This window comes from Scomber scombrus, chromosome 3, assembly GCF_963691925.1.
Source record: "Scomber scombrus chromosome 3, fScoSco1.1, whole genome shotgun sequence".
Lineage (NCBI taxonomy): Eukaryota > Metazoa > Chordata > Actinopteri > Scombriformes > Scombridae > Scomber > Scomber scombrus.
This window is the reverse complement of record NC_084972.1, coordinates 33,992,467-34,014,738: the sequence shown is the minus strand read 5'-3', so window position 1 is coordinate 34,014,738 and position 22,272 is coordinate 33,992,467. Positions and strand designations below refer to the sequence as shown.

Here is a 22,272-nt window from a genome sequence, read left to right as displayed (position 1 = left end):
GAGGTAAAAAGACAGTTTTAACCAATTTTCATGATGTTTTCGGTAGACAATAGATTATAAAAGGCATGAATGATAGTCACAGCCAAATGTAATACTCATTTCTGCCACTTGAACTTGAACTGAATATGGCTGAAAATTAAGATTATTTTCATTTATCGGGTCATCTACTGATGATTTTCTCAGTTAAAGGGACTCATTATTTATTATATACAGTATATAATATGTAGTAAAACCCTGATAACAAACCTGTATTCCTCAGTACTGGTTTCTGCTGTTTCTCTGTCTTTATTTTTATTACATTTTTTTGTTTATTGACTTTTTTTCTTTTAATGTGTACCGAGACCTCTGTAACTTTACAGTTTTAATAAACGTATTTATGTCTATAAAATGTAAAGAAAGTGTTCCACAGCCCAAAGTGGCATCTTTTACAAAGCAAGTCCAACCAACAGTCCAAAAAAACAAATTTCTTTAATTTTGTACCATATATTACGTTCTAACAGCTGAGAGTCTGGAACAAGCTGATATTATATTATGTTATCAAATATCTAAATAGTTACAGATCAGGTATTGTTTTGATTAGCTAAATAATTTATTGGATAATTGTTGCTCTACTTTGAAACCTGTTGAACCAGTTTTGATTCTTGGTTAAACACAAAGCATAATAATAACTCATTACTAAACTGGGTCAGTGATTTCTTTTCATTCAAACCTCAAAACTCATTTTCATCACATGGCCGAATTTATTCTGTTTTATTGGTTTTCCTTATTTTTTGATCCTTCGTGTTTTTCATTTAGCATTTTTATTCTTTTAATGTTGTTGTTTTTTAATATGATTGTATGTGAAGCACTTTGCAACCTTGTTTTGATCAGTTATATAAATAAAGACATTATAAAATATATTGTTAGATAATTAAATGATGAATTGTAGTTAATGCTCCTTTGATATGAATTATTCAAATGTGGCATTCAAACAGGTTCAAGTTTACATGATAGTAAACTGAACAGTCATCATGAAATTATAATGAACTATTGAAACAAATGATCGATTTTCAAAATGATTAATCAAGAAAATAGTCGGCAAGTAATTAATCGATAATGAAAATAATCCAATTAGCTGCATGGGGCTTTAGTTTTAAATCCTTAACCGGAAGCAGCAGACCTGTTGTGAGCTGGTTGGCTTGGTAACGGAGAGATAAGGTGGGGGTGGGGTAAAGTGGGGGTGGAGCCACGGCACCTAGGAGACCAATGACGGGCCAGGTAGCAACAGGTGAGCAGGAAACACACACACACACACACACACACACACACAGAGAGAGAGAGAGAGAGAGAGAGAGAGAGAGAGAGACACACACACACACACACACACACACACATACACACACACACACTCAGTGACAGGACGGGAACTGGAGAGCAGAGGACCATTTCACTGTCGCGGAGGATACTGCTGCTGCTGGTCTGGATTATAGAAGTACTCCAGTGTGTATTTATTATAGTATATTATAGTTTATTGTAGTAATCAGTGTGTCTTATTTGCTGTAATGTTTCAGCTGCACCTGTATCGGGGTTTTAAGTTTCATTAAGCCTCATTAGAGGACAGCTGGACGTGTTTTAGTGGCTCTGACTGTAATCCTGCTGAGCGGAGCACCATGATCAGCTCGGAGGGCTTGAGGCCGTCCACGAACGGTAGGAAGCCGCTGGGGAAGCTCGCCTCCCGGGTGGAGGAGGTGAAGAACCCGTGGCGGCAGGTCTCCACGCTGGAGCTCAGCCACAACGAGGCGGCGCGTCTGGCCACGGACGCGCTGCTGGAGCACGGAGAGAAGGAGTACCGGCGGGTGCTGTCCGAGGAGCGGGAGCTGAACTTCCTCTCCCCGCTGGAGATCAACTACATCACCCAGCATGCAGCCAAGACCTGCGGCCCTGAGAGTAACGGCACCGGCCCCAACGACCGGGACTTCGGGGACGGGGACGCCGTGTCCGAGCTCACCTCCGGGACTTACTTCCCGATGATGTCCGACGAGGAGCCGCCGATGCTGGAGCTCGGCTGGCCGGACGCCCCGGTGAGATACGGTCCGTCTGAGACTCAGATCTACTTCCAGAGAGACAAGTCTCACAATGTCAAAGACCTGATCAGATCTCTCATCAACAAGGCCAAAAAGGTAAGAAAACACTCATGACAGCCCCAGTTACATTACAGCAACCGGTTTGTGCACAAAAAGTAATTAAATGTATTTTAAAATAGAATAAAGTTGCATAAAAGAAATGTTTTATGTTCAGAAATGCATGCTGAGAGGTTTGACCTGCAGTTACACATCTGTTCTCTAATTGATTAAATAATTTCAGTGGTGATTCATTACTTAGGCAAAAGTACCTGAATGTAAAAATACTCCATTACAATCACAAGTCTGCTGAAGTCAGAAATACAGAAGTAATGTCTCTTTGGTGGAGCTGTTTACGTCTCTCAGACATGACAATGAGACACATGTTTACTTTGTGAGAGGTCACAAGCCAAAACAGGTTTAATATTTAACAGTGTGTTGTTGTATTTAATGAGCTCAGTATACATGCAACACGTCTTGATCTGCAAAGAAAAGAGTGACTGTAGCTGCCATACAAGAGGAACATGTAATGTTTCTCTCTGAGATGAAGGAGGACAGTTTAAAGTCACATACATTATCACTGTATATGGTTCATGACACCTATATAAAACACTAATCTAAAAGTGAATCAGTGGTAGAATATAGGTCAAGCATCTGGGGTCATAGTAGTGCACATCATATCATTCACTATAGGTTAGACTAAATGATGCATAAATGTGCCTATTTAAATTAAACACACTAGAAGGTTTTAAGGTTTTAGTCCAATTTTAAAAGAGTTAAATAGCCTGTCTACTGTTATTCATCAATCACGATGACACGACTGGACAGAAATAGCAAGATTCAAGTCTGTTTTTCTTCTTCTTCCTGCAGTTGTTCTCTGTGCAGATTGTTTTCACATGTTTCTGCTATAGGAGGAAAGTTTCTCTGAGCTCGCCTCTTCCAGTTTAAAGGACAAGTTCACAGTTTTCCAAGTGTGTCAGTCAGGAGCCTAAATGAACATTACAGCAGTTTATCTGTCTGTAATGATTCCTCCTGTTCATACTGACCATTAGAAGATCCCTTCATAATGTTTACAATGGAAGTGATGGAGGACTAAACCCACAGTCCTCCTTCTGTGTAAACATGGATTTAAAAGTTGATCTGAAGCTAATATGAAGCTTCAGTCGTCTGAATGAGTCAAATCTTCATCTTCTATCCACACTAAGAGGGAATCTGATGCTAAAAAGTAAATGTGTCAGATATCACTTGATATGACTAATTCACACTGATGAAGCTCAATAGAAGCTGATCAGATACTTTTAAATGACTCTGTGTGGAAACACTGTGGATCTTTTAATAGTCAGTATGAACAGGATGAATGATTACAGAGAGGAAAACATCTTTACTGTTCATATTGACACCTGACTGCTGCTTTAAGACTTGAATACTTGAACCTGTCCTTTAAGACGTGGACTTATGATTTATAGCATCAAAACCAGTTTGGCAGTCAGTCATGGTCCAGTGTGAAACTTACACAAGTATAAACTTCAAACCTCCAGCACACACTCACTGAAAAACAATTAATCAATCAACTTTTATTTCATAGAGGTTAGTGTGAAGATGACGCACACAGACACAAGAACAGACTTTCTTTACATGTTAAATTCAATGAAAGAATATTTAAATTCAAATTTAGAAAAAGTAGAATAAATCAGTTTTTCAGCAGCCTGATGCATGAGATAGCTGCTTAATGACACGGAAAGAAGATTGTCTCTGAAAACATACTGTGGGTGTGAAGGTTGAGGAGTAGGCCTGCAGGGAGGGCATGAACAGGGAGTACACCTGCTGTGTACTGCAGTCATGCTAGTGCCACGATGCTAACATGCTGATATTTAACATCTTCAATGAGTATTTCCATGTGATGCTACTTTCTACATCTCAGAGGGAAATATTGTACTTTCTACTCCACTACATTTATTTGACAGCTTTAGTTACTTTTCAGATGCAGATTTGACACAATGGATAATATAACAAGCTTTTAAAATACAACACATTGTTAAAGATGAAACCAAAAAGCAGTGTGTAGTCGGCTCACATTTCAGATGTCTATGAGTTGTTAACAGCTTCACCAAATACTGATTTTTCCCTCTAAACTTCTCACATGCTTTCATTTCAATAAATGTTCAAATGATCCAATATTTCAGCAAAAATCAAAGATTAGAGAAAAAGTCCAGCAGCTACAACAGTAACATGCTGCTCTAACACTGATGCTTCACTATTAATAATCTAATGATGTCATAATAATAATATATCAGTCAGAGGACCAAACCACTACTTTTACTGTAATACTGCATACTACGTCACTCATAATACTGCAGTACTTTTACTGTAATACTGCATACTACATCACTCATAATACTGCAGTACTTTTACTGTAATACTGCATACTACATCACTCATAATACTGCAGTACTTTTACTGTAATACTGCATACTACATCACTCATAATACTGCAGTACTTTTACTGTAATACTGCATACTACATCACTCATAATACTGCAGTACTTTTACTGTAATACTGCATACTACATCACTCATAATACTGCAGTACTTTTACTGTAATACTGCATACTACATCGCTCATAATACTGCAGTACTTTTACTGGTAATGGAGTATTTAACATGGACTATTTTACTGTATTGGTACTTTTACTGCAGTATAGATCTGAGTTTTTTCATCACTGGTCTTTAAACATGTATTGAGTTTATTCTTAATAAACAGAAACATGGTCAGACGGGTGTTTTTGTTTTTCATTGATCTCGTCTGACTGAGTTCATTCCTCTCTCCGTTGGTTTGCTTGCTACCACACGCGGCCTGCCGTCCTGTTTGATCAGCTCTTATCTCCCTCTGAGCCCCGAGGACGACGGCTCGCTCTGTCTCTCACTCAGCAGCTGACCTACGATCGGAAAAAGTTTGATTCCAGTTATGGCGGCTGTGACGGCCATTAAAAAAACAAACAAAACAGAAGCATATGTAATCATTAACTCGTTCTGTTTCAATGTATTGACTAGTTATCAGTACTGAGCAGTCAAATAAGAAGAGTCTGTTGACAGTAAAAATAAAAAACAAGCATACAGTAAATCAGAGGAATTTAAAGCTGTTTAATCCTTATAAATATGCCGAGGCTGGATGAGCAGTTTTCTCTCAGACATTGACCTCTTTGTGGCTCATTTCTGCACAGTCAGCAGCTCTCAGATCAAATGACTGTGGAAGCAGGTCGTCAGCTGGTGGTTAGCAGAGCCGGACATTTGTTTATTTCACTTATCTCAAATTCAGATTAGAACAATAAATGAGCTTCAACTCTGTCTGTGTACATACTGAAAAGTGCTCCTCACATTCTGCCCCCCTCATATATGTTATTTTAGAGGAACTGATCCTTTAGCAGCTTTAAAAACAAGTAAAAACACTTTAATGTGTAGTGGAGAAATAATATTCATTATATACATATGCATTTCAGTATTGTGTTAACCTGTGTTAGGCCTTGTTAGCATGTCCTTGTCTATCTCTCTCATAGTGTGTGGAAGTGCTGTGGACTGGGCTCCACTAAGGCTGATAAGACACCACCTGTGAGGCCTTGTTATGTCTTAGAAGAATGAGCTGATTCTCAGAGAGGTGTGGGATGAGCACGAAAGAGATTATAAATTTGGTTCTGTTTCTTTATACAGGCAGTTCTGTTCTTTGTACAATACCTTACGTGTTGTGTGTTGAACTCATCTTGTACAAGATATATATTAAAATACTAGTTTGTGATTTAAATTCGTTTACTGGACTCATGATTTTCTCTCTCACCCTTAATTAAGGAAATCTCCATAACAAAAGTCAATTCTTAAAGAAACTGGGAGCCGGTGCAGAAAAGAGTGTAGTGATTATCTCTCTCTTCTTTGTCTTTTTTGAGAGTCTGGTGGCTGGTGGATGATTCATAGTGTGGATGTCTTAATTGATTTTTTGTTAAAAGAAAACAAAAGTCCTACAACTGATGAATATTACAATGTCAGTAAAAAAGTCATCATGTTACAAAACATAATGTGAGGAGCTTTCGGTTATTTCATGAGTGTTACTCATGTTCATGCACACAGTATATATGTGTGTGCATATATGTGCCTGTGGGCATGAACATGTCTGCGTGTGTATGTGTGTTTGTAAATTGTACACATACTCACGTGCACATGAATGCACTCTTGCTGTGTGTAACACATATTACACTTTCATTTCATTTCATTTCATTTCAGGTAGGTCTGCCATGATAACTACTTTTATTGGACGATATATTTTCTCAGAAATAATTGCAATTAACGATATTATTGTCATTTGAAGATCATTTTATACCACTGATATAATGATAATATAATAGTATAATAATGTAAGGGGGGGGGGGGGGGGATTGGAGAGTGGGCGCTATGCAGACCTTTTAAAAATGCCTGTTTTTTCCGACCAACAGCCCCAAACCCCACAAATATTTAATTTACAGTGATGTAAAAGAGAGAAAAGAAGCTGAAAACAGAAATGTATTATCCAAATCATGGCTGATTAATTATCTGCCATCTATTGCTTAACTAGTTGATATGGTGTTTTATTGAGAATTTAGTGTTTTTAAGCAAGTTGAATTATTTGGTACGAAGTTTTTATGGTTACACCACTTAGACATTTTTGCCATAATCCTCTAATATATTCTCTCTAAATGGATTAAAAGCAGAAATTTGATGCTGGGTCCACAAAAAAAGAATGTGTGCAAGTTATTCATACGTTTATTTTCACATTTTAACCCTTTAAATTTATACTAAAACAACCTCATTGATCCTTATAAGCAATATGAAACAGTTAAAGCTGTATATCTGTAGATGACGAGGTCCTCCCTCATTAAATCTTCATGTCTCCTGGCCGCTGCAGGTGATCGCGCTGGTGATGGACGTGTTTACGGACGTCGACCTGCTGTGTGACTTGATGGAGGCGTCCAGCAAACGCAAAGTACCCGTCTACATCCTGCTGGACGAGAAGAACCTCAGCTACTTCACAGAGATGTGCTCCCTGCTCGATATTCACAACTCGCACCTGAGTGTAAGTCTCACACACGCTCCAGTTTTACCAGTTTAAACATTTAGTGAACCTGAACCCAGACAGTCTCCACCCTGACTGAGTTATTATTACAGCTCAAACACTGAAGATCTGCTGTGTCTCTGCTTTAACAGCTTCAGGCTGAAAGTTGGAGAAAAGTGCAAAAGTTCACAGAAGGAGGGAAAATTACATGATGGTTTCCTTTTTATGAATGAATTTTAGCCATCAGTGTAGGTTTGATATTCACTTTAGTTCAGACTGAAATATTGTGACAGCTATTGGAGAGATTCCTGTGTGTTTTTAGACAGACTTTTCATCATCTTTATGTTACATTCTTATGTAACATTCAACCTAATATTGCACCACTTTGTGCAATACTATTTGTTACTTATTTATTTATTCATCTATTACATAATTTTTTACACAAGTGCAATATCATTTCACAAGTGCTAATTTGTATACTTGTTGTGATCCATCTCTATTTTTAACTTTATTTTAAGCATGTGTTGTAAATGATGAGAATGTCTGGAACATGTTGATGTGTTTTATATGTATGTATCTTTAGTTCCTCACAGATCTGTTACTATGAAATCACTCCTTATATTTCATATAAAATAGACTGGGACTGCAACCAACAGCTATTTTCATTATCAATGAATCTGTCAGTTGTTTTCTCAGTGAGTCTATCGTTTGTTTGTTCCATTAAATGTCAGAAAATTCCAAGTCCAAGACGACATCCTCAAATGTCTTACTTTTGTCCACAAGCCAAAAATATTCAGTTTACTGTCACATAACACTAAAGAAATCCAGAAAATATTTTCACACTCAAGAAGCTGAAAATGACTCGAAATGTTCAAATCGATTATCAGAATAGTTGGTGATGAATTCATTATTTCAAAACTAAATGATTAATTGACTCAAAAATGATTGCAGCTTCAATATATTCCAGTATTTTGCAAACTCAGCAGTTAGTCGTCTCTACACTTGACTTCAAGAAGTCACACTGGAGCGTGAAAGTGTGTGTGTGTGTGTGTGTGTGTGTGTGTGTGTGTGTGTGTGTGTGTGTGTGTGTTTGTGTGTGTGTGTGTGTGTGTGTGTGTGTGTGTGTGTGTGTGTGTGTGTGTGTGTGTGTGTGTGTGTGTGTGTGTGTGTGTTTTAAGGTGGGACATATAAAGGATCTTCTTGTTTGCCTGCTCCATCATGTGCCTTGGCGAGTGTTATTTTAACCTTTTGCAGACAGCAGAGTAGCAGCATTGTTAGATGCAGACTTACCTAATTGATGAATCTGCTGATTATTTTCTCTATTAATTGTTTTGTCTATAAACTAGGGGTGTGCATCTCTCCAATATAAGACGATCCGATACGTATTTAGATACATGGAGTACGATATGATTCAGGGACAATATATATTTAAAAATCGAACGATTCGATATGATTTGATGGGGTATGATCAGGCGGGGAGTTCCGGTCCTCTGAAATGATGCCAATGTGGAAGTAACTTAAAACTGCATTCTATCAAAAGGCCACCAGGGGGCGACCGTTTTGGTGTCAAAAGGACTTCCGTCTCTATACAAGTCAATGGAGAATTCACCAACTTCTCACTTGATTTCTAACCTCAGTAAACGTTTTCAAAATGTGTTTATGGTCTCAATCGCTAGTTTAAAGCCTTCTTCAATGCAGTATGATGTTCATTTGTGAAATTTTGGCCTCCCTGATTTTATATGTGACGATAAAGCAGGGTATGCATTAGGGCGTGGCTACGTCGTGATTGACAGGTTGATTAGTTCACAGGTTCAGGAGGGCGCCTCATGCTCCTCCTGTATATTAATGTTCAACCAACGTCTGCAGCGGTGTTTACTGCAGGACGACTGGTCGGAACCGCTGTGTCCGACTGTCTGACTGAGTAACTGTGACGTTACTATAGTAACAAGTTTCAGGCTAACCGGCTCAGAGTATGAACGGCTCCAACTAAACAGCTGATATTAGCGGTGCAATGTGTAAAATTCTGCGGTGCTGCGCGTTTTATCAGCTGATGTTACAAAACGTCAATATTAAGTCACTCAGATGTTTCTCATTCAGCAGTCCTGAAGAGAGAGAGTGAGGCAGATTCAACAAAAACGTGATGCTACTAAAACTGAATATAACTACTTAACTGTATAATACTATATAATTTGTAATTACTATAAAATAAAGTTCAGAGAACAAGTTAACTACATAAGATACTCACTGGTTTAACCTGTGCTATCTAATTCAATCCAATGAAACAACTCTAAATCTACATTTATGAAGCTTATACTACATTTTTTGACAAGAAGGTGAAAATACTGTTTTATGTTTATTATTTAGTGATTGTGGTGTATTAGGGTGCAATTTAATGCACCCAAGTACACCACCACCACTTAATACCACCTCAGTAATAAACAAAGTAGAAATATCACTTTTTTTGGCAATGTCAACAAAAGCTGATAATGTATAAACTTCCTTAAAAAAGGGCAGAATTTATAGCAGAGCTGTTGTATTGGATTGAATTATATTGCACGTGTTCCTAATGTAGTTACAGATGACTGTAGTTCAAAGAATAAAACTACTAATTACTATATAATATAATTCAGAGAAAACGTTAAATTGAAGGAAACTGACAGAATGCCTGACGCTTGCATTGTGACCGATGAGCTTTTGCGTCCGTTCACAAAATGCTAAAAGATATCAGTACGTCAGAACATATCTCTGTCTGGCAATTAATGTTGATACGTATCATCGCGCAAGTAAATTTGGGACCTTATAATAATACCTATGTATACTGCACTACTGATATGTGTGTTCGTCAAATTTCACTATGCCATCTCTTAGCACCTGGCTCTGGTATACTGTGAGCGTGGCACATCGCTCATAGAGCTCTGTATATCTCAAAGATTTTATTTTTGAATAAGAATTACTTTGGGTCTAAGCCCCCCTGAACATAAAATCCTAGTGACGTCCCTGGTCCTGTTACAGTCAGACTTTAGTGCTGTTTTACACTCCTCACATACTGCAATGGTTTTATCTAGTGTTCTGTTCTTCTTGTAAAATCCAAATCTCTTCCAAACTTTGGGTTTCAGACTTGAAGGTGCATTATAAATCATGTCGGTGTTATCGCAAGCAGAGCACTATCTTAACGTTACTGTGACGAGTCTCACTAGAGGACCGATTCATAACTTTGTAATTGGGCCATCGGCAGGTTCATGTTACATTTAGACTGATCCAAAGGTCTGCGTATCGATGCTTGTGTCTTTTAAATTAAAATACACAAGTTGGTTTATACCCCTACTGTAAACCCCTACATCTGACAATTGTGAAAAATGTCCAACGCACAGTTCAAAAACCTAAAAATTATTAAATTAACTGTAATATAAGACCAAGAGAAGGGTTAGGGTTAGGGTCCTGGAGCCATCATTGATACTTATTCTGCAAGTTACAATTATTTTCATCATCAATTAAAACATAGTGATCATTCGCAGATATTAGAATGTCCAAGTGTTCTTGAACGCACCTCTCATACAGTAGCAACAGGTGACAGTGTGTTGTTTTTTCCAGTTGAATTAAAGAATTTACAGCTTGTATTTCTTCATGATGTGTCTCAGAAATCTTCTAACAGTGAAATGTGTGTGTGTGTGTGTGTGTGTGTGTTTAGAACATGCGTATTCGCAGCGTGTGCGGAGACACATACTGCACCAAGAGCGGCAAGAAGTTCACCGGTCAAGTCCTGGAGAAGTTTATGATCATCGACTGTGAAGAGGTCATCGCCGGGTCGTACAGGTGAGGAGCAAACACACACACGAACACACACACACACACACACACACAAACACACACACACACAAACACGCGTGCTAACAATCATTAAGCGTGTAGTTAACCTTCTCATTTGTTCCCCTTACTTTACTTTACCTTATTTGTCCTTCAGTCACATTCAGATAACATTATTTGCAGACTTTTGAAGGATTTACTCTAAAAACATTATGGCGCATTCTTTAGAGATTGTTCTGTAGGTCATTCTGGAGATCTTGAATAATAGAAATCCATCATTCAAACTCTTCAAAGTATAAACAATCCAGGACAGAAACTGAACTACAAACTGTGGACATAGAGTTTGACTGATGTGGAAATATATAGCAGTCAGGGAAGGGTTCATGAAAGCCATTTTGTTGCATTCTGGGAAATGTGTTTGTTTTTTAACTAAATGTCAGCGATGTATACAAATGTTCAATCAACGTTTGCGCCTGCATCAGACGGTCTGACTTCCACCCAGGGTAACATGCTTAGTAATTAGTAGTATATATATAATTACTATATAACATAGTTCAGAGAATACCTTAAATTGAAGGAGAGCGACAAAACACAATCTGAGGTATAAATCCCCCCGATGTGAAGCATTTAAAGGGGGAATTCCCACCAAATTGCATTATGAGTAATATAGGCACCAGCTATTAACAAGAAAGAGGAAGATGTTGAATTAAAAAAGTAATAGCTGCTTCAGTTTTGCAGCTCTTCGTCGGCGTCGTACTCTGAAATAAAAAGAAGTTCACAGACTGATGATCTTTAAGAAAGGTTGAGAAAGCACAGAAGTAAAGAGACACAGAAGGAGTCAATGCAACAAGTGTGAACATAGAAATAGGTGCGTGATAGCAACAGTGGATTGCTCACATTTAATAGCCTGACATTTAGTTTGCATCCCGGCTGATAAGCAGCACTAACACGACAGGAGGAAAAGCTCTGTAACAATGCCGGTGCTGTGCTGCCGACTGACTTCACTGCATCTGAAACTGTTATGAGAATAGCTGAGTAATAGATATAATTACAGCTACACACGAGCAAGTAGATGAAGTAGACGCTCCGAACAGCAGTGCTTGTTTAGTGAGTGTGGAGTTCAGTTTACTGGATCTCACTGTTATACGTTTACTGTAGAAATGTCTCTTCTTTCTGCTTGTCTTGCATTTTGACTTCCAGCTTTTTGCATTGCTCATGTTTCTTTTAGGGCTCACAGTAATAATTATTAATTATTATCTCAATTAAACAATTAGTAACAGTTAAAATGCCAATCACAAGGTCCTAGCTAAAAATTTCAATAAAACAACAGAAAATATATAAAAGAAATAAAATAGTAAAAGAAAAAAGAAAAGCTAGATTAAATAAATAAGTTTTCATATATATAAAGAGCTTTAGGTAGTTTATTCCATCATTGCAGCATAATTAAAGAATGCTGTACTTCCTGTTTTCTTGTCCGCATAATTGTGTGTATTTATACTCTGAGAGTCTGCGATGTCGGCCGCTCCCCAATAAACCATTTAGAGCTTTAAAAACCAGTAAAAGAAGCTTAAAATCTATTGTAAAAGATACTGGGAGCCAATGAAGTGCAGCTAAAACCGGAGTAATATGCTCACTCTTCCTTGTTTTTTTAAAAGTTTTCCTCCTTCACTGTAAAGTCCGTTCTCAGTGTTTGTGCACTGCAGTCTTCAAGTTTAAACATCACACGTGTTTAAGTTGCCTCCCGGACCACGGCTGGCTCTAAACTGGCTGTGATGTCATAAATCCTGTTCATAGGTACACGTGTTAAACTTTGTTAAACTGACATTCAAGGTGAACACAGAGTAAACTTTCCTTCTTCAGCAAATGAATGTGAAAACTAACTCTGCACAGAGAAGAGAGCAAGCTGAAGGAACTAGAAGAAAAACATGTTTTTGAGTGGAGGGAGACTTTAAACAACATATTCTGCACATTTCTAGCTCTATATTAATATTCTGTGTCTCTACTGGAATATCTTTGCATGATTTCCAGTTAAAAACTCCTTATTTATCTTCTACTGGCCCTTTATGTTGCCCCTCAGTTCAGCCTCTGTCTATTAACAGGTCGTTTTAGTCTCTTCCAAAGGTATACTATGCAGGATTTTCCTACATCCAATAAAATAATGTATAGATTCATACAAATATAATCCCTCTCAATCATCACTTATGACCCACTGGGAATGTGTGGTGGTGTATTTATCTAGACTCTGCTCTCCTGCAGGGTTATGAGGAGGAGTTAGTGTGCTTTAGAAAATAACTGCTGTGATAAAAAAAAAAACATTTCATTCATCTGATTCACGGCTTTGTTCTCCCTCTCTTCATTCACTCTCACACCTCAAGTTCTGGGAATGTGACCACGTTTAACATTCAACAGAACAGGATATAACAGAAAATCACAAAAAGCAAAGTAAAGTAAATAAATAATCAACTAATGGTTGCAGCTCTAGTTTCTTTTCTCGGTTCAGTACTTTAAAGATCTGAATAATGCTCGTAGGTTTCTTCTGTTAACTGCGGTTGACCTACTTTCTTTGGATGTTTGCACTTCAGTGTGTACACATACTGTGGTGTATAAATGTGAGTGTAATGCACCAGTGGAGGCAAATAGTGCCCAAGGGAGTATTGATGATGACAGTTTTATTTTTCCACTTCACACTGCAAACTGCTGTCCAGCCTCATTAATGTGAGACCTTACAAAGCACATTTACTGTTTGATATTTTAATTATGGCTCTCTAATTACCGATGCGTCTCTTGGGTTGTGTTCACACCTGGCATTAAAACGTGTCCAGGGTGATTTGATTACAAGTGGGCAGCACTAAGTAGAGGTGTGAATGTACCCAAGAAGCATTGAGATCCCCAGCAGTACAGTGTTTGCACAGTTCGGGCTATTTGTCAGTTAATAAATGTGACAACTCCTCCCATGTTCCTGTGTCTTGGTTGCCACCTGCTGATTAAACTAAGGTTGGTGAGGAACAATGGGTTAGACTAACCAGATGAAGGCTCTTTTCAAGTGGTCCAGCTGTTCTCATTTTATTGACAATCTCAGCTGCTCCTGATGGGGAAATATCTCACTGCTGAGTCTCTCCTGAGTTTTGCTCTCCTCAGCATCACAGGATTTCTTTGCAAACAGAAATTATACACGTAACTTATTTGCAGATCAAGCAGTGAAGTGAGATCCTTGCTGTGTTTCTGCAGTCAAGGCATCATTTCCACTGTAACCTCATTTCCTCTGTGACAGAAAAAGCCTTCAGAAACTGCTGCAGGCTTAAAAGAGACGAACACTTATAGTGCTGACTGACTATAAACAGACTGGAATTAACTCATTAGCCAACATTAAGGCTACAAATAACCTGTAGTGCAACTCTGTCTCGTCCTTGACTATAAGATGATCCCGAAATTTGTGCAGAAAAAAAAATCGTCTTATAGTCAGGTGAATATGGTAATGTGCTGCATGTAGCTGCTATTTACCAGCTTAAAGTCAGATTTTATTGTTGAGTAATGGCTTCACAATTACAAGATCAACCAGTAGGCTTGTCACAATAATCATCGACTTATCGTACTAATTATCAACATCGTCATGTCTATATATGGACTTATCGTATGATACATGAACTGGACCTTTGACCTCAGTATTGCAACACTTCACATTAGCAGCTAAGAGGCTATTAAAGAGGAAGAAGAATTAAAGGTAAATAACTCCCCAACCATAGTGGTAGTCTGTGTTTTTACAGAAGTGTAGCGCCGACTCTCCAACCCCCCCCTTACATTATTATACTATTATATTATCATTATATCAGTGGTATAAAATGGTCCAACATTTTGGTTATATTGACAGGCCTATCAACCAGCATCTTATTCATGACTACATGTAAAACCAATGAGAAATATTTACGAGGGAGATCATCATACCCGCAAATATTTTTATGTCTTTGTACAATCAGTCATGTGATTCAGGTGAGTCACCAGCTTCCCTCTGGTTTCCTCCTAAAGTCACTTCATGTCCCCTTCCTCCTTCCCTTTTCCATGCATGTAGGTGGTTTTCTGATTATCATACAGTATCTTCTCTTTACCGCTCCGAAGCTTCTTAAAATGAGTGTTTTTTAGCTGCAGATTAAGGGAGGTTTCAGGTGTGGAGTAACCTGTATGGGTGGGGTCAGGCATGCTCGCTTTGACTGTGGAATGAAGGGTGAGGTCTGGAGAGCTGCCAGGTGGCTCAGTCAAGGCAAATGTTGTCTTATCGCCACAGCACGCCTCTTTCTCTGTCTCTCTCGCCTCTGCTATCCTCAAACTTCCTCTTAACTCTAAACGTCCTTAGCTGGGTCACACATTGATACCTGAGGATTATGTATTCCAATCGATTTGAAACAGATAAACTTATTTGAAAAGCAAATAACAGTGATTCATTGATATTTAGTAGATACACTGTTATCCATTAATCCAAAAGAAAGTACAAAATGTCTTAATATTTTTACATAAAAAAACAGTTTATTATACATGTCAATACAGAGTCTTACTAAGCAGCAGAAGATAATAGTGTTTTTCTCTGGAAACAACGCAATGAGAGCGCTGAGAGTGAACCAAAACAGTAAAGTTTCAGCCGGACAGCTAAACAATGAGCTGAAACTCACTATAACGCTCTGTAAACCTCTTTTTATAGAGCTTTGTAGTGAGTTTCAGCTCACCAACAGAGAAGACATATTATAGAAATAAATGTTATAGATACTTTAAGCTGCTGAGTCACTGATAATTCTCTGTAGGTTCATCACTACAAGTCAAAACACATTTCACAATACAGGAATGTCACTTCGGGTGAAATCTGTCAAACAAAGCAGTGAGTTATGACAGAGGAAAGCTGTCCTGCAGGTTCCTCAGTCATCCTGCTGCTGTTAAACACTCTCTGCATGCGTCTCTCACAGCTCAGCAAGCTGCAAACAGCTTTCGGACTATTTAAATATAATTTTTAAATACATGAATATTAAATATGCCTGATGTAGTGCTGGGCTGCATGTGGTTTAGTCTCTGCAGAGATTATTAAAGGCTCTTCATGATGCTTGAAAACACTTTGAGGATTAGAGTCATGGTCTTTATGAGGTTTTGCAATGGAAGGAGTTTTTACAATCATGCAAATATATTCCAATAGAGCCCCAGAATATAAATATAGAGATGGAAATGTGCAGAATATGTTTCCTTTCTGTGGATTTGTAAGCTCCCTTGTCCTTCCTCTAAATATGAAATATTTGGTTTCTTCCTTTGCTCACTTTTTGGACACCTCGTGTCCCAGAGCTGCTGGTAAAGACACTGCAGTCAGTACATTTTGTATTTTTCTCTTTCTCTGAGTCCTCTGCTCAGCCATGAAGCATTACTTCTACTGCTCAGCCAGCCACACTTCTGCAGCGTCGGTGCACCTGTTATCTGGTCGATAAGCTGATGAGTCACCCGGCTGACTCAACACTGTCCAGGAAATTGTTAACACTTCATCCAGGCTGATCTGCAGTGTTATCAGCTGCAGGTGGAGGGAGATCATTTACACATCAGTTACAAAGTCTAAATCACAATTTTGTGAATATTGTGTTTTTAATATTTTAGTTTTATTAGTTTTTGACTTTTTTATGAAGAAGCACAACACAAAAACATTTACAAAGACACATAGAACACATCATCCCTTCCTATTTACCATTGGGAGTTAACACAATGGAGTTGTCAAGCTTCATTTGAATATGGTGTGATTTGTAAACTGATAGACTGTAAATGTGGCAGATAAGCGGTTAATATGACTAACTGAGACGGCTGAAGCTTCATATTAGCTTCAGATCAAAATTTTAAAAACTTTGTTTTGCACAGAAGGAGGACTGTGGATTTAGTCCTCCATCACTTCCATTGTAAGTGCATTATGAAGGGATATTCTAATGGTCAGTATGAACAGGAGGAATAATTACAGCAAGATAAACAGGTTTTAATCATCATTTGAGCTCCTGACTGTTGTTTTAAGACAGACTTGGAAAAATTGTGAACTTGTGCTTGAAGGGCCTGAAAATGCTGCTTTTCCAGTTTAATACCCTGTTCTGTCTTCTCTCTTCTCTAGTTTCACCTGGCTGTCAGCTCAGGTCCACAGCAACATGGTGATGCATTTCTCAGGTCGCATCGCCGACAGCTTCGACCGGGAGTTCCGGTGTCTGTACGCTGACTCTGAGATCATCGACTGTTTCTACAACCCAGAGGAGGAGGGGATGCCCTACTTCCCGTCGTACCAGGCCGTGATGGGGCCCGGCATGGGCATGGGCATGGGGCTGGATTTATTCTCTGACAGGTACTGAGAGGAAGAAGTCTTGTTACTAAGATGTTCAAAGATCACTGCTCTTTCGATTTTTTTGTATAATAGCCTTTTTTGTTCCATTCATTTAATCTTGAATTTTCTTGAGTTAATGAGCTCACACAATGCTCATTATGTCCATCACTGCCAAATCTGCTAAATCTGGTGTTGGGTGTGACATTACCTCGCTAACAAGATGAATGCGTGAATGCAGACTTCTGGTTAGCTCTTTGCTAACTTGAATGCAGATAAAATTATTTATTCTTGCAGCTTTTCTAGACATTCCAAATATTATCAGATTGAATGGATTCAATTCTGATATTGACAGTTTATCCACTGTTTTACAGCTGCTGCTGCAGCAGTAGTAACGGAGTAGACTAATGCTATGACGTAAACATGTTATTACTCTCACTGCCAGAAGGGGGAGACAAAAGTCACACTGCAGCTTTAAGACACAAAATGTCTGAAACTCTAGTAAAAAAGTAAATACTGTTTCTGTTTTTGTAAAGTATCATATACAGTATGCTACTATTGGCCTGCAGTCAGGCTCCAGAAATAACTGCTGTATATTCCTAAAAAATCTGTTGTATATTTTTGTATTTGCTGTATTGTTTGTAGTGTTCTGTAATATAAACGTAAATAAGTAGTTTTATAAAATACCTCCAGTATTTTCTGAGTGTGTCTGTATCTAATTTCACAAGTAATAGATTTCTTAACTGTGTTTGTTGGTCTTTCTCTCTCTCCATGCTGCAGGCAAAGGGAAAAGGTGTGCTCTGAACACTCCAGCAGCTCCAGTGACAGTGTGTCCAGTGTGAAAGCTGCACCTGGGATGACCTCCAACACGGTGTACAAGGTCAATCAAGGTCACGACATGAATGAGTCCAACGGTAATTCCCACCTCAGCCCTGACAGGAGAGGAGGAGAAAGAGGAGGACAAACCCAGACCCCTCAGGGTCAGGTCACTCCAACACCACGAGTCCCCTCCGGCAAAGGATCCAATCACAGTTCAGGTCCTGAGCGACCGTCACAGACCTACGGTCAACCGATGGGCATCGAGTGGAGCAAGCCCAACCCAGGTGACGTCATTAGGTCCAATCTAGGCGGCACCTCCTCCAAGTTCCAGGCGTTGGGGTTGTACGACCACAAACCGAGCAAGTTCAACAGCGCTGGACTCGCCTCCAGCACCCCCAGCCCAAACCCCAAGACCCCGACACCCTCACCGGCCAACGACAGCAAACTCACCCCCAGGCAGAGGACTTCCTCCAACCAGTTCCTCAACAAACTCCAGGAGCGCTTCTTGCCCTCCTCCAACAAAGACAAAGACAAAGAAACCTTCAACTTCCGGAGGCCACCCTCCCCTCACAGCTCCTCTCCCTGGGGGGGCCCAGACCTCTGTCCCACAGAGCCAGAGAGCCAGCAGAGCCCGCCACCACCAGTCTCCCCGCCCATGCTCATCAACCGACATGACCAGAAGCGAATGACGCTTGGTCACAGCAAGCTGGACCTGGTGAACCAATACAACAAGATGAAGTCCAGACAGGTGTACAGCCGCTTTGAGCTGAAGACCTCTAATTAAGTGACGAGCTCAGACTGATCTGTAAACTCTCTGCATTTGTGTCTCTTTTTACATGTTTATAGTGAAAACATGGAGAACCAAGTGTCCTTGGTTGTTTTTATAAAGTCAAATCAACAGGCAGTCCTTCGTCTGCTTTCCTCCATGATTCTTGATATCGACTCTGTTATCATGTGAGGAGCCATTACAAGTACAGTCAGGTTGTGACTCTTTGTGGGGTCATAGTTTACAAAAAAATTGTACATTTACAAATGTATTCATTGAAACTGATCTGACTTTAGAGACGCTAGCTTCCAGAGTCATCATTTGTAGAAAAGAAAAACAAGGTTGTTACTAAAAGTCTCAACATTTTTACATAAATCAGTGTCCTAACCATAGACTGTATATAAGAAATGGACGTAACATCTGTGACGTCACCCATTGGTTTGTGGACTACTGCTTGGAAGCCAATAGTATCGGATCTGAGCAGCACCATCTTGAAAATTTCCGGTGCTTGCTGGGAAAAATAAAAACACGGATTCTACTTATATGGGCATCAGGAGGAGCAAGAGGCGCCCTCCTGAACCTGTCAATCACCACGTAGCCACGCCCTAATGCATACCCTGCTTTATCGTCAAATATAAAATCAGGGAGGCCAAAATTTCACAAATGAACATCATACTGCATTGAAGAAGGCTTTACACTAGCGATTGAGACTTGGATAGAGACGGATTTTGACACCAAAACGGTCGCCCCCTGGTGGCCTTTTGATAGAATGCAGTTTTAAGTTACTTCTGTGTTGGCATCATTTCAGAGGACTGGAACTCCCCGCCTGGTCCTAACGCACATCTGTCAAATTGTAACATGGCAGTTGAACTGTGTGCTGAAGCATTATGACAGATTGCCCTCAGGTTAAAGAAAATGTAAATTTTTTGGCTCAAAACTATTAAATTGCTAGCTAAGACTAACGATTTCATATTTTTTCAGTGGAGTCTCCCACTACCTTTTTCTTCATTAAACTCAGTAATCATACAATAATCTTGAAGTTGAATTGAAATTTCACTTTTTGAGTAAGGAAATATAAATGATGATTCTGCAGCTACTGTGCAGATCTTATATTATTTTTAAAAAGTTATTTTTCAAACAGCCAATGTAACGCTGGTTATGTACTGTTAGCGATATCCGACGTCTGTGCCTTTAAACATACACAATTAGCGAGAGCCTGTCATGCTGTTACATGATTCCACAGCCTAGCTTGCTAACGTTAGTGCTGATTCCCGCTTTGCTTTTTAGCAACTGAGTCAGTGGCTGCACCTCACTCATCACACATGGTACAGAGAGAAACTAACCTTATCAGTCTTTTGTCAACTTTGTCTCCTGTAGAAATTACGTTTATATATGGCAATTGTAATAATAGAATAAATCCCTCGAGAGACACTGACTTCTTTTCCCCAGACACGAAGCATGAAAACAACAAAAATACATACATACACATAATTGAAACAATCAAACAGCACAAACAAAAAAAGTCCTGAAGTCAAAGTCTTGAAATGTTTTTAAATCAAAAATATGTAAAAACATGACCCCAATGTAAAGAAAACTTCTTCATCCCCAAGTTTGTTTCTTTCGTTTAATACATTATTTTATTTTCGATTACAATGTTCCTGTAACACTCCTGTATAATACTGTACATGTGCCTTAATCATCCTGCCTTCAGGTTTACACATTTTAGACCCACAGTAATATCTGCAGTGACTTTAAAATAAGTGTTAATTAAAAGGTACACACGTGCCTATTATAAGCGTCTGATGCTACATGGAACACGCTCGCTGTAGACAGTAACAGTGAAAGCAGTGCAATGATTTTCCTGGTGTTGTATCTCATTACAATTCTGGGTAATCAGGTGTAAATGTAGAAAGTGAAGGGCTTTTTGAGGCGAGGCAGGTGGGAAATATTCTCAGCAGATAAACTGTTTACACACTGCAGTAGCTCTCATACCCATAAATACGTTTATTATTATTAATATTAAGTTCTTCAGTAGACGTTTCTTTAAGGGATTTTTTTCAAAAACGTAAATTTGTATATAGTGTTAATTAACCGCGATCAGATACTGTTAATAATCCTTGTATTATTGACTGTCTTTGTGATGAATTGTGCTGATGAACAGTAGTTTTTCATCGCTTGGCACTACAGGGCTTTAAAACTAATTCCTTCTCAGCATGGAGCGGAAATGAAAACCGGAGCAATAACGATTGACAGTGATCAATTATTTTGATATATGTGTTTTCATTTTGTGTGCGTTTTTTGTTTACTGCTTACTCCAGAACCAGTTTGGTTTGTTAGTATTGTTTTTTTTCTGTCTAAGGACTTTATGTACTATATGTAAATGCAGTATATTGTATAAAGCACATGAACTGACTGTCAGGATTTTGGGTTGTTTTTAAGGAAGCATTTGTTTATATAATTTTATTTGTTACAGTGTCTTTACTGGAGAATGTGAACTTCTGTATTTCAGTTGGTCTTAATTTGTAAGATGAACTTGAAAATTTAATAAAAGCAAAAAGCTGAAGTTGAAAGCTGTTGTGCGCAGATGTTTTGTCACCTTTAAAATCATTGAAACGTTTTGAGTCTCACAAGGTTGAGGAGATTAACTTTAATGCACCGAGAATAGTGTGGCAGTAATGCAAATGTATTTTGATTACAATACAGAAAAAGATATATGAATGGGGTCATATTCAAACAGACCATACCCCCCGTTATTATCTGCTGGGATACATGTAAAAACAGATGCAATATTGTCTTTCCAGATATAAAAAATGTGACAACGTGGCATAGATTGAAATTTTGGGAAAGAATTGTTTCAATAAATTACAGAACTCAACCTTACTCACCATGTATTAATTTCCACTGCTGGTGCACTTCCTATTTCCTGTTGCTCAGTAGATAAAATGTGATATTCACTGGTTAAAAGAAAAAGAAAAAAGGGCTGAAATCAAACATGCAAAAGAGCAAACTTGAGGTATTTATGCACACAAGAGCAGGAGCTTGAGGAATTTAATAAAACTTCTTTATTAGTTTCATGGTTTGTTCATGACAGTTAAAAAAGCAACCAGTTTCTGGGCAGGTCACAATACCTCAGCTTAACCCTCTTATAGGTTCACTTCCACAACTTCCTAATTGGCTAATTGGGGCAACAGGTGTGAGACAATGAGTTTCATAAATCAGGTTTCCATCCGAGTATAGTGAACATTTTTAACAAGTTTCCAGAATGTAAGGAAAAGAACATTTTAATTAACGCAAGTTTCTGAGAATAAGGAGACAGACAGCAGGTGGTGCTAATTCTCCATTGGTAATCCACTGCAAAGAAAGAGGACACGATGAGATGAGGTCGTTTAAATAA

The 22,272-nt window shown here is 38.7% G+C and overlaps 1 protein-coding gene across 2 annotated transcripts; it reads left to right on the top strand.

Moving 5' to 3' along the window:
• The first annotated feature begins 1,294 nt into the window (after positions 1-1,294).
• Positions 1,295-21,448, top strand: fam83c (family with sequence similarity 83 member C). Of its 2 annotated transcripts, XM_062416344.1 has the most exons (6): positions 1,295-1,456; positions 1,551-2,159; positions 7,027-7,194; positions 10,862-10,986; positions 17,093-17,317; positions 18,074-21,448. In XM_062416344.1, the coding sequence occupies exons 2-6, from the start codon at positions 1,650-1,652 to the stop codon at positions 18,894-18,896; spliced, it is 1,851 nt and encodes a 616-aa protein (XP_062272328.1). In that variant the 5' UTR covers positions 1,295-1,456; positions 1,551-1,649; the 3' UTR covers positions 18,897-21,448. The 2 variants fall into 2 exon arrangements, with proteins under 2 accessions (XP_062272328.1, XP_062272327.1); XM_062416343.1 differs by having other exon boundaries at positions 1,295-2,159.
• The last annotated feature ends 824 nt before the right edge of the window (positions 21,449-22,272 follow it).